The sequence below is a fragment of the Alternaria incomplexa genome, assembly GCF_024043165.1.
Source record: "Alternaria incomplexa strain BMP 0042 chromosome Unknown scaffold_13, whole genome shotgun sequence".
NCBI classification, from domain to species: domain Eukaryota; kingdom Fungi; phylum Ascomycota; class Dothideomycetes; order Pleosporales; family Pleosporaceae; genus Alternaria; species Alternaria incomplexa.
The window spans coordinates 198,135-214,178 of NW_026249862.1; the positions used below are offsets into that span (position 1 = coordinate 198,135).

Sequence of the window (16,044 nt, forward strand, 5' to 3'; positions counted from 1 at the left end):
GCGCGTCCATCGTACGTGCGAGGCTTCTGTAGGGTCTGCTTTTCATCACGGTTGTTATGTCAATCCAGCGTGGAGTTTTTGGCGCCGAAAAAGGGACGTCCTTAGTTGTTCCTGTAATGTGTATTGTTTTGGAATGAGATGGAATGGGAATGCTACTGAGAGGTACATAGCTTGTCTGTGAGACACTGAGAGGTGTGAATGGAATACCCCCTATGATTCATTGGTTTTGTGGATGTTTTTGTGGGTTACGATGTGATGGTGTGTCTGCTACGCGATAGGATGGTGATGTGTGATGACTACATTGCTATACCGCTTCTACTGCATCACTCGATGATCGGCTGTGCAGACTACATTGACATGCCTTCTCTGTGTCATCATATAAAGAAACGCCATGTGTTCCTCAATACCCCCTCCAACAAGCGCTTATCTTCTCTCTTCTCGCCATGTAGATGTCGTGGTAAGTTTTGAGCGGCGTATTATAGTGGATATGAATGAAGCAGCAAAAACGGCAGGTTGGTCATGAGCTGAAGCAGAATCGCGTTTTGCTGTGTTCATTTGGTGTGGGCCTTCTCCGTTCTTGTTCTTGCCCAGCGAGAGAAGCGTCATAAACGCGGTGTCGTATATTTTGAGACGAGACAAAGACATTTGATAGTTATCGGTGTGTGTTTTTATAATGCGGATTTGTTGTCTCCACCCTGCGGATGACGTCGAGTAATTTTGGAAATCGGCAGAATGCTGGCAACATGTACTGTTTGAGTACGAGTTTTGAAGTGAAGAGGCGAAAGACAGACAGCACATGGGCCGAAATGTGTGTGAGTTTTGGCGATCATGTTTGATGAATGGCTCAAGTTCGCGGCGGACATTCTAGGCCACAATGATGTTTTTGGGAAAGGAGCGAGGAGTCTTTCACATCGATGTGGTGCTAGTGGATTTTGGAGAAGAGAAGCAGACCATGCGAGGCTGCTCTGCCTGTTTTGGTACTCCGTGGATGGAGTGTGGGATAAGAGAGAGAAGGTAGACAGCGAGAAGAGGAGGTTTTATATGTCGCTCGTGCTAGGCTGGAAAGCCGACATGCAAGAGTATTGTAGGATTTTTGACGGCCGGAAGTGCTCGACATCGGCACATCGCGGGGATCTATTTGGTGGTCTCGCACATGTCCCGGATTTGTACGAGTTTTGGAGGAGAGAGGAGGAAGACATGAACAACAGCGTCTGCTGTTTTGGTTTTTGGAAAGAAGAAGTGTGTATGTGAGGAGAGCTGATACACCAGGAGAAGGCGAGGCTTTTATACATCGTATTCCCAGCAAGGTCAAGAGTCGCCATGATGCATGTATCGCAGGCCTTTCGAAGAGCAGACGCACTCGACATGAAGCGGTTATTTACGAAATTCTGGCTGGTCTCGCACATGACGGACGTTCTCTTTTCTTTTGGAGGAGAGAGGCGGAGAACATGATTTCTTTATCTTTACATTTTGAAAAGAAGAAGTGTGGATGTGAGGAGGGAAGGTACAGCAGGATGAGTCTTTTATATATCGCTCGCGGCCAGTCAGCGAAACGCCATGCAGCTACTGCGCTTGATTTTCGTGTCCCGCAGAAAGCGATCGTCATGGCGGAGGGGTATGGCCTTTTGCGAGGAGACGCACACACATGACGTGCTTATTACTGCCTTTTTGGAAGCAGAGAAGAGGAGGACATGCCCATGTCTACCCAACGGTTTGGTTTTGGAACGATGGAGTGCGTGCGACGAAAGATCAGGTACGCAAGAAAGCGAGACTTTTATAGCCCGCTCGCAGCTGGCTGGCTCGCCGCCATGTCTTCGTTGGCCGTCGATTTTGTGGCTAGCGGAAGGCGCTCAACATAGCCGCATTTTGCTGAAAGTTTGTCGCAAGACTCGCACACATGTATGCGCGTTGCAAAGTTTTCGGGAGCAGAGAAGAGGAACATGGACCCTGTCCATTTCACATTTTGAAAATGATGAAGAGGGGTGTAAAGAAGAAGAAAGACACATGGGAAGGCGACGCTTTTATGTGTCGCTCGCGATGAGCCAGGAAGTCGTCATGTGGTTTTTGATGCTGTTGTTTGTGTCGAGCAGAGGCCGCACAGCATATAATGAAATTGCGACAGTTCTGTGGTGAGACGAGCACATGTATCCACACGAAGAATGTTTTGAGAAGAAGACAGGAGGAGAACATGAGTTTCTCGTATGAGTTCTCTGGATTTTGACATGGAGAAGAGTGTATGTGATGAGAGATCGGAAAAGAGAAGGCGGAGATATTATGGATCGTGCGCGCGGGGAGGATAAGAGCGCACATAGCCAATTTTGTTGATGTTTTGGTAGACAGGCTCGACATAATACTGCGCCTCGTTGCTTTCGATCGCGTCTAGCACATCACACAGTCCACAGATACTTTGTGAAATCTGGAGCGGATGAAAACCACATGTGAGAGAAGTAGTCAAATTTTGGAGAACATGAAGGCAGGTTTGTGTGATGAGAAGAAGGAAGGTGGACGAGAAGAGGCGGGTTTATATATGCCGCGTCCAAGGCGCTAGTCTAACCTGTTCATGAACAACAATGCTGTGCAATTTGGAAGACGGGCTCGACATACTCCCTCCAAACAGGTTTTCTGTCGAACCTCGCACATGTCTTTGTCGTGGTGATTTTTCGAAAAGCAGAGACACCCATCGCGCCCTTGTATTGGACTTTTGGTTCCCAAGACCGAGAGACGCGTATGCAAAGAAGAGGGAAGGTTGAGAAGAGGGGCATCTTTCATATGCGACACTCGCGAATCTCCAGGCTGACCATAGAGAACATCGTTAGAGTTTTTGAGAGACTGGCTCGGCATAACATGGACATCTGTGCCTTTTTAGTGGCGTCTTGCACATCCGATGATCTCCTGCGTTTTTCAAAGAAGGAAGAAAGCCATCAAGACCTTGACCTTATCTTTTGGTATAGCCTGCATTGAAGAGGCGGATGTTCAAAGAGCACAGAAATTAGAGCGGGAGATGTAGTTATATATGTGGTACCCGCAGAGCGCGAGGCGGGCCATCGCGACCTTCACTGTCGGGTTCGGAAGACTGGTTCAACATGATGTCGTGATTGAGAAGGCTTTTGTCGCGCCTTGCACATGTACAGGTGGACGACAACTTTTGGAGAGGAGAGCTGCCATGGGCAGCATCGCTTGGATATTTGATCTCAAGAAGAGATATGAATGTGAAGAAGAGAGAAGAATGGGGAGAAGAGTGGAATTTATATGCGTTCCGTGGAGCGGCCGGCTGGTCATGACATGGTTGAAGAGCATTTTCAGAGACTGGCCCAACATAATATAGTGATAGTATATTTTCTTTGTCGCGTCTCACACATGTGATCTTCATGAGTTTTGGCGCGGAGAAAGGCCATCGGCGGTATCTTTTTCCTTTTTGGTTTTAGTGAAAGAGGGAAGTCTGTAAAGAAGACAGAAAAAGCGCGAAGAGAGAATCATGTATAGCTCTCGCTCATGAGGTCCGTCGCAAGACATATAGCTGTCTCGATCGTCTTTGCTACATGTAGGTGTCTTGGAATGTTTTTGGAAAAGAGAAGAGACATAAGAACCTCGTCAGCTATGTTTTGAGTCCGACAGCAGAAGATCATGTACTGCTCAAACTGCTATTTTGGTAAAATGAGAATGGAGAAGTTGTTGGTGGAAGGAAGAGAGCATGTACGAAGAAGAGAGGGACTTTATACTCCCGCCAAGGATGCGTAGCGGCGTGGGGGGCATCTAGAGGAAGACAAATTCACAAAGCAATGATAGTAAGCACCCCAAAGCAAAAATCCGTACGAATAAAGATAGAACAAAAAGTCGTCCTTTTCATTGCTCAAAACAGTCCGCACAGCGTCCATATATACAAGAAAAGGTCGACCGACCAAAGTATTTACAAATCGAAGTCTTCAAAATCCCCTTCTTCTTCCATACCTTACTTGAATCCAATCATGAGGGTGATGTCATATAGTAAGCATACCCCACGCTTAGAACTTAAGCGTAACACCCGCAGTACCAACAACAGCAGCCTTAACAGCACCGGCCTCAAGCATCTCCTTAGTCTCATAAGGCATCTTGGTCAAAGAACCCTTATCAGCCGTGTTCTCGCTGTCACCAAAGTCGTTGCCCTCAGCAACAGCCTTGCCACCATCCTTGCTGTAAAGCGCCTTCTTAGCACCAGACCAAACGTTGTTCTGGACGAGGAGCTCAGCGCCCTGGCGGGTGTTGATGCCGTCGCTGACATTCTCGTAGTAGTTGTTGTAGAGGTGACCGGTGCCGAAGCGGAAAGACGGGCCGCGCGAGTTGATGTTCTTCCAGTAGTTGTTGTTGTAGGTGACGGTGAGGTGGCCCTTGTCTTCGCTGCCGTTGCTGTCGGAGTGGCCGACCAGAGAGCACTTCCAGTGGTCGTGCATGAAGCTGTTGGAGATGGTGACGTAGTCGGCGGCGTGGGTTACGTCGAGGAGACCGTCGTAGTAGTCCTTGTCGTGGTCGAGGTCGGAGGAGAGGTCTACGTGGTCGACCCAGACGTTCTGCGCTTTCTGGATGGCGATGGCGTCGCCGCCGACGACCTTCTCCATGGCGAAGTTGCGGAGGATGACGTTCTTGACGGCCTTGACGGTGAGGGTGAAGTCGGTTAGGACGACGGAGGAGTCTTTGCCGATGACGGACTTGTTGCTGCCGATCTTGACGTTCTCGCCGCTGCCCTTGATGGGGCTGGTGATGAGAACGATGGCGGCGTCGTCGCCCTTGACGGCAGCTTCCAAGTCGCTGAGAGAGCCAACCTCGATGGTCTTGCCTCCCTTTCCTCCAGAGGTACCTCCGTTCTGCGTGGCGAAACCGGTGGTCGCGACATCTTCCAGAGATGCAGCGCGCTTGGTGAGACCGGCACGCTTGGGTGCGATCTGAGATGGCATGGGTGCTGCCAGAGCAGAGACAGCCATGAGGCCGAGAGACATGATTGAGAACTTCATTGTCGAAAGAAGTATGTTGTTCAAGTTGGAAAATGAATGTGAAAGGGGAAAAGCGAAGGACTGGAGTTGTTGTAGAAAAGAATGGAAGAGCTTTGCTGCCGAAGATCTCAGTGGACGGTCACGCACATCCTTATATACTGCGTCTGGTACCCGCTCGCATCGGTGCTGGCTGTCTAGGTATGGTGTCCCCGCCGTGGACAGGCCCTTACCGACGGCATAGACGCTCGGGGCACAATAGTTTCAACGTCTTCGCACCAATACGCTCCGCCGAAGGACCCGCCACAATGGAATACCAGGGCTACCGCTCACGATCTCGGGTGAGCTCTCTTCCCTCGCTGGGTTCCGTACAGCGGACAAACGTCGCGACATGTCAAACATTCTTGGCAACCATGCGGAAGGATCCTGTTTGAAACGACTAACCCAAACAGGCGCGGGTAACTCCACTTTTCACGATGTGAGATTGCGAAGGACGTCGTTCGAAACAAGGGCACACTTGAACACCGTAACTGCGCACCCGCAGGAACGTCTTGGCTAGAGGACCTGTGGAGACATGGCGGGCGCTTGCTGGTATCGCTACCGATTCAGTGGTGGAGCGGGCGGCTTGTGTCGTGATTGATCAGTAAACCACATGTATCGAAAGTATTGAAAGAACGGAGATGGTCCTGATGCATATGTTCAATCTTGAAAATATGGATCTGTGGTGCCACGTTCGACCTGGTGTGGGCGGCTGTCGGGCTGCGTGCAGAGCGACCGATATGAGAGGTACTCCGAAGGAGGTATGACGATGTGCAAGTCTTTCGGCCGTACCAATGTGTGCGGTTCGTCGCAGCGTAGAAGCGTGGGCAAATTTTCTTTTCTTGAGAAGGCTCGAAATCTCTTGCTTTACCGAAGCGTCTGGACTGTTGATCCATCACCATCGGTCCTTTGTGGGACCCAACTCCTGATCAAAGCACACAGCAGCATGCACTTGTAGCCATAGCAGATTGGGATGGGCAAAGCGAGATGGGCAATGGCTAAAGAGAAGGATCGAGGAAGGGACGAAACGGATACGAAGCCGTGAAGCTTCTCTTGACCTGTGAATGTTGTTTCGACTGCGCCGAACAGCCGCTCAGAGGCTTGGCATAGCTACACATCGATATGCATGAGAAAAAGAATAACGACAAAGGAAGAAATTGGTAATCTCAGTGCTGATATGCGTGTATCCGGCCAGTCATGGACAGAATGACAGTTGAGAGTGAGTACCTATGGTCAAATGTCATTGTGACCTGGGTGTACTCACACCGAGGCTGCACAACGGGTCCGAAACGTGTTGAGCTCTGATGTCGCAGTGCATAACCATGGGTTTGAATGACATCGGGGAGTGAAGTCGAGCGAGGGAACGCAGCGCTGCAGAGGTCGAAAGAAGGTTTCACGTGGTAGATGACATCATCGCCCAAAGCAGCAAGCACCTTCATCTGAACCAAAGAACGCGTCGAAGAGGCCAGCAGAGCACAGCACAAGGCAGCAACAAACAGTTTCTACAACGTGTCCATACCTCCAGATCGCCTCCAAACCAATCCTTACATCCACACAAAGATCTAGAAAGTAACTGCCCGCTTTACCGCGACTACACCCTCCACGATCCTCACGACCTCCACACAAACATCACACAACTCATACAACACCCCATATCCTCGCAAACAACCCCCAACATGCCACCAATCCCCATCCACAAAAACGCGCCCATCGCGCCCACCACCGCCGCAAAAGCCGACGGCACCACCCCTTCAACCGCGTCCTCAGACCCCGACAACGCTTCCAACCCCACTCCCACACGCACAACGCCCGCCTACGCCCCCGCTACAACAACACAAGATGCATCGTCGAACCCTCCAGCTCCACAGCCCGGCGCCCGTCCCGCCGCACCAACAGGTTCAGTCGGAATGACAGAAGGAAACGACAGATATACACCGGCAGCGCCGCAAGCAGGCGCCGTCCCAACAGCAACGGTTATAACGACGGAGACACGGCAAGCGCCACCGCCGCAGTTCAGTCATCCTCCGCCTTCAGACTCCATGTTGGCGGGGAGGTCGACGGTGACGGCTACGACGGCTAGCAAACCTGGTCCTACGACGCTCAACTACGGCCCTGCTACGTCGCCGTTCCAGTCGGCTGATCAAGCGCAGCCTACGAGGACGAGCTTGGAACACCCGCCGGGCTATGTTCAGGCGATGGATAATGCACCGTATACTGCTGGAGGAGGCATTGGTGGGTCAAGCGGAGCGGGAGACGCTGAGGGCGAGGGCGTTGGGGCACAGGCGTGGAGCATGCTGAACAAGGCGGGTGAGGCACTGAAGAAGGGCGAGGAGAGCGTGTGGAGGGCTGTTCAGGGTAAAAATGGCGGCGGGTTCTGAGCACGTGCTAGGCTTGGAGAGCCCTGGAGGGGCTACACGAGCATGGGCAGTCAGGAGAGCAATGCATCACTCATAGTAGAAGCAAGTTGTTTGTACAAAGAAACCCATGACTTTCTATAGACCACTATTTTCCCCATTGCACCAAGCGATGAAAAGAGGAAGTACAGCCAGAAACAGATGAAGCATTGCAAGCCGGATATGACGTGTGAATGTATAAAGTACAAGAGTGTGTTACCACCCGGGATCGTGCTTTTCGTAACCAAGAACAACCGTCGGCCCGCAGGGCGTGTTGCCGTTCTCATACACGTACACCCCATTCCCATCTCTCACGTCGCGAATAACTGCTTCCACCACATAAACGCAGGTTGGGGGTATCGTAGAGGGAAGAAAGGCGCTTAACCAGATCCACCCTTGAACTTCTTGCCGAAGAGGATGAGCTGGGCCTGGTCGTAGATGGACAGGACACCGGCACCGGCAACACCACGGAGAATGTTGGCACCAGCACCCTTGAAGAGAGACTTGACACCCTCGGCGGCAACGATCTGGCGAGCGGCGTCCATGGTACCCTTGTACTTGACGGCCTCACCGGAGGTCATCATCATGCGGCGACGGATGGTGTCAAGGGGGTAGGAGGCGATACCGGCACCAGTGGTGACGGCCCAACCAAGAGCGAAAGAGGCCAAGAAGTTACCCTCGAGGGAACCGGTGAGGAGGACGGGCTTGATCGAGTCGTACATACCGAAGTACAGACCACGGTAGACAACGATACCAGCAACGGAGGGCATGAAACCACGGTAGAGACCGCCGATACCGTCGGAGGCGAGGGTCTTCTTGTAGACGTCTACGAGACCGTTGAACTGGCGCTCACCACCCTTCTTGGCCGACTTGGCGTCGTTGGCGAGACGGGTACGGGCGTAGTCGAGGGAGTAGACGAAGAGGAGGGAAGTGGCACCGGCAGCCTATTGTTGTTAGATCATGATTTGCTAGCCATTGAACAGATGTACTTACACCACCGGAGGCCAAGTTACCGGCCATCCACTTGGCGTAACCGTCACGCTCCTTCTTGTAGGCGAACATGGACTTGTAGGTGTCGCGGAAAGCGAAGTTGAGCGCCTGGGTGGGGAAGTAACGGATGACGTTGGCAGTGTTACCACGCCAGAGGGAGAGGACACCCTCGTTCTTAGCGGTACGGCTGAAGCACTCGCCAATGCCATCGTACTTGCGGTCGAGACGACCGGACTTAAGCATCTCATCCTGCGGGGTGGGTTAGCAATTGTCGACATGCGGGGGTCGAGGTTCTGATGATGCTTACCTGGTTCTGGATGAGGAGCTTAACACGCTCGATGGGGGCAGCAGCGGTCTTCGAGACGGCGGCGGAAACACCACCCACTGATAAGCTGTTAGTGGCTGTTGCGAGAGCAAAACTTGGCCGACAACGCTCGCATCACATCCAATTGCCAATGGCAGACGGATTGATGGACCTGTCGATGGAGATAAACGTACTCAAGAAGTCCACCACGAAACCTGGCATCCCGAAAAGGGACTTGTCTGCAATCTGGTCAGCGTCGTCTCGTGCAATTCGTCGATGTAATACACACCCTGCTGTGCGCCCGACATCTTGGATGATGTATGGAGGGGAGATTGGTTGAAAAAGGTGAGGTTGCAGATGCTGGTGCTGCGTTGAGGGAAGAACGGTGTATTTGTAGCGAAGCTGCGACAAATTCTGCCAGCAACGCTAATTCGCACTAAGCCAATCACGTGCTAGTGGCCTTGCCCGCTATCCCGAGCGCACCCTCATCAACACCTCGGAATCGCGGGTTGGGACAATGGTGAATGAGAAAAAGTCCTCACGATGGTCGTCGCATTCCAATTGGCTTCCTGGACGTCTCAATTGCTATATATCGACGGCCTGCTCTGCATCCAATTCACGGTACTCTGCCTCTTGATCCCAACGGAACCCCCACAAGCGTTGCCGTAGCAGCCACACACTGCCTATGGCTTGACGAAATCGCGTCTAAAGGCAGCCCGCAGCCGTCGATTCAACATGGAAAATCCACTGTGGGGATGTACAAGTGTTCACATGCCTCTTCCAGCCCAAGTCTCCCACCCTCTCCTTTCTGCGAGCCACCATTGTCAGGGTCCGCCATTTTTAGGTCGGGTAATCTCGGGGACGGAACCTGGCTCGGGCCAACAACTAGCGGCGAGGGCCTCAAAGAACGTGGGGCCCGAAACTCCAGGCGGCGAATTTTCCATCGCGCTGCCCGCTATTGGCACAGGAGCCGTGGTTCGCGAAGCCTCGCCTGGCTTCTAGGGCTGCCGAGATGCCTTTCCAAGGCTGCCATGGCTGGATGCGTGACGTTGGTGTTGCAGCAGCTTCGTGATGCTGGCTAACACCGTATGTCGGCTGTCGCTGTCTGACGCTCTTCAGTACCCCTCCGACGGCAGCCGTCTCAAGTCATCCGATCACATCGGGATATCGCAAAGACTTCGCCAGTCATCGGAATGCCAAACCAGTATCGCGTTCATGGAGAATGTTGAACTCGGCGATACTTCAAGTTTTACGACCGCGAAAACACTTGCGTCATTCCGTCATGTCATACCGTGTTAGAAGGAGGTGGGATGAGCTACCATCAGCCTTCTATGGACAACTTGTTTTCTCGAAATCACTCTAGCTCCCTTCTGCACGCTCCCACTGTGCAAACTATGCTTACTTGCTGATAGTATCGTGGCCGTTGTATATAGGTTTGCAGTATACAGATGTACTCCCGTCCATCTCAAGCCTAGCTCATCTTCCCTTCCAGCATACAAAGCATCTTTCATTGACTCCGAGAAGTATCATTGTAGCCCCAGATGTATACGTGGCTCGGTTTGAGAACAGTGGGCATCCTTGAGCTGTGTTGTCAGCTGCAGCAAAGAAGAATGGTTGCGAGAGCAAAACCTTTTGCTCATACTTCGCCGTCAGGCTGGCACACAAAGGAGACGATATAGTTGAAGGCACCAATGGCGATTGGTAACTCGGGATCGCTAAGGGTAGCAAGTACTTTTACTGTACTCGCACATCTTGTCAAGTACATGCTACCCTAAGTATGTGGTGGAGAACCTTCCGAACCCTACAGATCGCATCGAAACATCCTGGTTGGCAACAATGATGACGGTCTTCACCCAGCAAGTCTGATCCTTGTCAACACCATGCGACATCACAACGCGAAATGCGGCAACACCATATAAGCCATCCTCGCTCAGGCTGCCACGCATCCACTCAAGAGGATCGAATGGGTACATCCACACCTCCCTCTCTTCTGTCACATCACCCCCGCGCATACGATTATACGAAGCCAACCGATGAGATCAAACGGTATGGACATTGCTTTCAAACTCTTCCAGACTATATTGAATACAATTGTTACATTCCGATCGCATGACTTACGGCACGGCGCAGCAGACGATCTCCTCCGCGTTGTACACGGCGACCAAATCACTATACGAGGCATCGGTCAAGAACTCAACCACTCCGCTGCGTCAGCGTAGGAAAAACTTGAACAGGCCTGGAGTCTACATCGACGTTGTGTCACCTGTCTTGCATGTTTCCATGTTGATGTAGGCTCCAGACCTGTTCAGTTCTTTTCTTGAATGGGGTGCCGCCATGAGAGGCATCCTGCGGGCGCTGGCACACCATCCGCACTGCACTTAGCCGATAAGCATGATTTGCAACTGGCCAATGCTCGCGCCATCTGTCAACTCAAGGTGTACGTGAGCGCTTCGGCATGGCTGTACTAGATACTGCCCATTCTTGTCCGAGGCTCTCCAATCACAAAACAAGACGAGGAAGTAAGCCTGTACCCAAGACAGGTTCCAAACGGTGATAAGAAAGGAGATTGGTCCTGCAAAAACAAGAGGGCGTTGCAGGAGCATGTCGTCACCAAGCACACCAAGTATTATCCCGCCGCGTGCCCAGTTGACGGCTGCCCACGCACCGACTTCGCATCATTTATCCATATCGACAAGTACATGAAAGAAGATCATCTCAAATACGCCATGGCCTTGTACGACCGCGACACGATTGTCACATGCCGATTTGAGGGGTGCGAAGTCCGCTACAAAGCACACGTCCCCTATCGTAACCACTTGCAGGAAGAGCACAGAGTCAATCAGCCAACTGTGCTCGAGCACGAGAAGCCACAAGACCATTCCTGCTACGTAGAAGGATGCAACACAGCCCACAAGTTTAGCAGTCCATCAGAGTACGACTCTCATCTGATTCAGACCCACGGACTTCACACACCAAACCAACGGAGGATCTTCTTGAAGGGCACGGCGTCTCGATGGGTAGAGAACTATGCCCCCTTCATCTACAACGCTCGATTCGCATGAGCACGATGTCTGGTATACTGTAACTATACATCCATTTGTATTACATGTATAGCATGTGTAGTCTGGGTTAGTCACACCTCGCTTGTCATCACGTCATGCAATCAAAAAAGGTCTTGGTGTCATGGAAACCACGCAATATGTATAGTATGTAGTTTCACATGAATGCAAGCAATATTGTCGAGTCGATATGTACTTCAGAACCGTGCGTGATCGAGCGATACTGTCCTGGTATCACCGGGCTCTGGACTGAGATTTGCCCTTCATGACGTCGTACCGACTCCGCTTTCGAAGTGTTCATTACCGTACGTCCTCCCTTGACTGCAGTCAAACATCGCATTGCTAACGCCCTGCAGACTATCTCCCGTGCGTAGCAGTGATCAGTTTCGTGAGCGGTCCCTCCATGTCCTACTCTGGTACCGGCCTTAGTATCCATGGACGAAGTACAGAGTTCACTTCTGTTATATATTGCCACAGCATCTCGCGTCTCCGGTATTGGGGGAGGCAACAGCATTATACTCAACGGTTGCCATGCCAAGTCGCTCGAGCTAGGCAAGCGGGTGAAGGCGGCTTCACGTTTAACTTTGCCAACATACATTGACGTCACCTTGTTTTTATGGTCACTCACCTTACACTAAGCAAACGTGAGTCACTGCGACTTCCGCTGCTGCCTAAATAAAAAGACGTCGACGCTATAACAACCCAATCCGCACCACCACCTCACCACCACCCGCCCCTCCCCTCCAACAATGGCGACTGCGAGAAAGACATCTAAGAATGTGAGTACTCGGTAGCAACTTGCTTCCTTGCGCGACCTTCTCGGAATCGTCTTCTCGCAGTTGCCCGACAAGCTTTCGCGCCACCATGCGAGCGCAGCCCTTTGAGGCAACGAACCCAACCAACACCCCCTCAACTTTCTGATGATCCTCGCCACTGATCGTCACCCAAAAGCGACTGCGAGAAATATACGCCTGAGAGTGTGAGTACTTGGCGGCAACCCGCTTCCTTGCGCGACCGTCTCAGAATCGTCTTCTCGCACACGCTCGACAAGCTATCGCGCCACCATGCGAGCGCAGCCCATCGAGGCACCTAAACAAACCAACACTCCTATATTTATCCGACAATCACAGTCACTCTCACCTTCACTGGCTTTGCAGAGTCTCTCGACAAGTTATCGCGTCACCATGCGAGCGCAGCCCTTTGAGGCATACAAGCCAATCAACACTCCTACATTTTTCAAATGTCACGGTCGCTCTCGCCTGCACCTGCCTTGCAGAGTTTTTCGCCAAAGCGCGCTGTTTTGGTTGCCTTTGCAACTTGGGTCCGTACGCCTTGGTAGGCACTCACCTACAGAGGCAGTCTCTCACAACAACCTCAATCTTACCCTCTACAACCCCTCCCCTCTACTCTTTACTCACCATCGCAACCATCTTCCACTACCCTCATCCAAGTCGCTCGATCTTCCACTCATCATGGATAGTGCCGACCTCATTGTCAATCAAGCGGAGGCCGAGCGCAACTCATTCGTCAAGCTCTTCAACATCGATGGTCGCGTCTCAACATTTGTTCCGCTAGAGCAAGAGGCTGGCGATGGCGATAGCGATGGCGATAGCGATGGCAATCTCAAGTTTGGTGACGCTGTTCCGGCCTACCTCAAGGTAAGTCCCGACTGTACCAGATGCGTAAGACACATACTGACCTTGCACCTCTACAGGAACCCCGGAACTCCTAGAGCTTTCACAGTTACGCGGTTTCGACCAGTCTGAAGAGCTTCACGCAACTTTAGATTCTCGGGCAGGATAGGTCAGCCAGACTGCTACATGATCTCGGGCGCGACGTGCTGGTATCCGCAAAACCGCATGTCTTCGTCTCGATGAGCTGTGTCGAAATATCTGTAACCGGCGAGTTGCTCGTAGTCCCCAAAAGGATCTTGCTCCTCGTCAACTCAGTCAAAGCCGCAGCGAAGCTTGGACTTCGCGCGCGGATTGGGAAGGCAGCGGTGATATGCACAACCGCGTCCGTCGCCACGACCCCGAGCTTCAACGTCATCCGTCAATCCCACGCCGTGTTCTTGGAAGAATCTGGACGCGCCAGCGATGTCGAGATTACTGGCTTCTCCAGCCACTTCTGGGACGCCTGTCTGCGGATGTTCATCGGCTCCGTAAACCAATTGCGTCCGGCTGCATTTGTTCAGAACAACGAGAACTCGTTCGCGAAGCAGCTTACTTTATCAACTCTCCTTCGATGGGCTGCGGTAGGCCTCGAGATGAATGAAGTCAACCAGACATCTCGATTCAAGAACTCAGCGCTGCTAGAAAAGTGTGCCCTCGCGAACAATATGTCACAGCTTCAGGCAGTAGCGGGGTCTTTCGATGACAACTCACTCCTTACATCCCTTCCCATTCACTCATCAACTGCCAACAATGAGAAGAAACGTCGTCAGCGCCTCCAGAGCCTTTCACTCGGACTGTTGTCTGGGCTCTCACGCCGTTCTTTGGAACCATAACTCGTTGCGCTCCACCAGTGACAAGCGCAACCCACTCAACTCATCTGCCTTGTTGTCACCCCTGACCACACACCAACTTTCAACTCATTCAAGATGACCGAATCATCGGGCCCAGCTAGCTTCTCAAGCCTCCCGGCAGAGATGAAGACCAACATCTTCGCCTCCGTACGCGACAAAGTCACCAATGCAGCCGTTCGTCTCGTCAACCACGAATGGCGAGACATCATCACGCCAATGGCTTTTTCGAACCTTACGATAGCGTCGGATAATTTCACCCCAGAGATGCTGAACACACTCCTCGAGCCTGGGAACGGCGTCATACCCCACGTAAAAAGTATCTACATCGCCCGCGTTGGCACCGAGAAGCTGTACGGCGCATGCGACTATTCCACGCAGATGCTACTCATGACAATCATCAACGAACTTCCCAAGGAGGCACTGTGTGCTCTAGCTGGGGAAGTCAATTTACCCACAGGGATTTTGTTGCATCTACTGCAGCATCAGACAAAGCTGAAGCGGCTCGATGTTCTTTTCAATCTGGGGCTTGGTACTTCTAACGTAAGCTACGCACACGGAGCTCACGAATCATGGATATCCTCTCGACTTGCGAATATCGAGTCGCTCACCGTGATGCCCGACGACATGGGCAGCGAACAATGCAAGGCGGCTGGACTACTCGTGCGCAGCGCTCCGAATCTCAAAGAACTCAGGATTGTGACACGTCCTGGTTGCCTCAGTCTCATGGCGTATCCTGATCGCCCAGATGCACGACCAGATTGGACAGTCTTCGGAGGGCCGTTTGAAAGTGGCAGTGCGCCTCCTCGACTCAAGTTATCACGGATGAGCCTGGAGCAGGTGGTCTTGGGGCGACGCGCTGCAGCTCTAGTGCAGGGCAACGTCGACTTATCCAAACTCAAATGTCTTCAGCTAGTGGATTGCGAGAGCATCGTCGATCTCATGGCAGTACTTGCGCCCGTTTGCAACCTCACTGAGTTGAACGTTACGATGGCTCGGAATTCTTCTCCACTAGAACACACCATTCAAGCTGTCGAAGCACTCCTCAACTCCTTCAACAGCCTGGAAAAGCTTTGGCTCGACATGGCAGACGGACGCATCGTCGATGTATCTTATATCGCCCGCCACACCTCCCTCCGCCAACTCGGTATAGACGGCCAGGTCACAGATCGCGTACCCTTCTACCCCCCAGACGATATTGCCAAGCTACTGAAATCACTTCCCTATCTCAATGGCCTCGCCGTACACTTCCCCCGCCAATCCCTCCACCCGATTCGAGGTCCCAACCCACTCTCTTATTTAGTGCCAGACCGACCCGGCTCTGACATGATATTCGACCAGAAGATTTTTCTAGTAAGCAACCCGTCTATCTCCCCACAACTCTAATAGCAAAAACTTACAACGTCTCTAGACCCATATCGCCGCACACCCCCATCTAAGACACCTCCGCCTCCTATCCCCACCAGATATCCACTACACCCGCGCCAACTTCGTTCCAGATCGTGAGCCCGACGCCTTCGGCTTTGCTGCACTGGATGACATGGTTATGCAGCACTATGCAGCACAGATGCTGTATTATCTGAGTATTGCAAGCTCGCGAGTACAAGTTCTGGGTATCTCACCAGATGCAAGCCACATCATGGAGAAAACGGGGCTGGAAGATGGGAATGGGCATTCTTGGCCGGAGTATTGGTATAGAATGGGATGGGGTTATGGTGGTGGAGAGACGGGGTCAGTGGAGATGATGGCAGGGAAAGAGCCGCTGAAGGAGAGGGAA

General features: G+C 52.1%; 5 protein-coding genes across 5 annotated transcripts; 3 read left to right on the plus strand and 2 right to left on the minus strand.

Annotated features, from left to right (window-relative positions):
- Positions 1-4,001: 4,001 nt before the first annotated feature.
- Positions 4,002-4,985, minus strand: J4E90_008415 (uncharacterized protein; the record flags this gene model as incomplete). The annotated part of the gene is made up of 1 exon (XM_051437943.1): positions 4,002-4,985. One exon carries the CDS (start codon positions 4,983-4,985, stop codon positions 4,002-4,004), a length of 984 nt encoding a protein of 327 aa, XP_051287942.1.
- Positions 4,986-6,676: 1,691 nt separating this feature from the next.
- Positions 6,677-7,378, plus strand: J4E90_008416 (uncharacterized protein; the record flags this gene model as incomplete). The annotated part of the gene is made up of 1 exon (XM_051437944.1): positions 6,677-7,378. The coding sequence occupies one exon, from the start codon at positions 6,677-6,679 to the stop codon at positions 7,376-7,378; it is 702 nt and encodes a 233-aa protein (XP_051287943.1).
- A 395-nt stretch (positions 7,379-7,773) lies between these two features.
- Positions 7,774-8,995, minus strand: J4E90_008417 (uncharacterized protein; the record flags this gene model as incomplete). The annotated part of the gene is made up of 5 exons (XM_051437945.1): positions 7,774-8,337; positions 8,387-8,632; positions 8,691-8,767; positions 8,882-8,926; positions 8,977-8,995. The coding sequence occupies 5 exons, from the start codon at positions 8,993-8,995 to the stop codon at positions 7,774-7,776; spliced, it is 951 nt and encodes a 316-aa protein (XP_051287944.1).
- Positions 8,996-13,218: 4,223 nt separating this feature from the next.
- J4E90_008418 (uncharacterized protein) lies at positions 13,219-13,478 on the plus strand (the record flags this gene model as incomplete). The annotated part of the gene is made up of 2 exons (XM_051437946.1): positions 13,219-13,404; positions 13,461-13,478. 2 exons carry the CDS (start codon positions 13,219-13,221, stop codon positions 13,476-13,478), a joined length of 204 nt encoding a protein of 67 aa, XP_051287945.1.
- Positions 13,479-14,345: 867 nt separating this feature from the next.
- Positions 14,346-15,653, plus strand: J4E90_008419 (uncharacterized protein; the record flags this gene model as incomplete). The annotated part of the gene is made up of 1 exon (XM_051437947.1): positions 14,346-15,653. One exon carries the CDS (start codon positions 14,346-14,348, stop codon positions 15,651-15,653), a length of 1,308 nt encoding a protein of 435 aa, XP_051287946.1.
- Between the last annotated feature and the right edge of the window lie 391 nt (positions 15,654-16,044).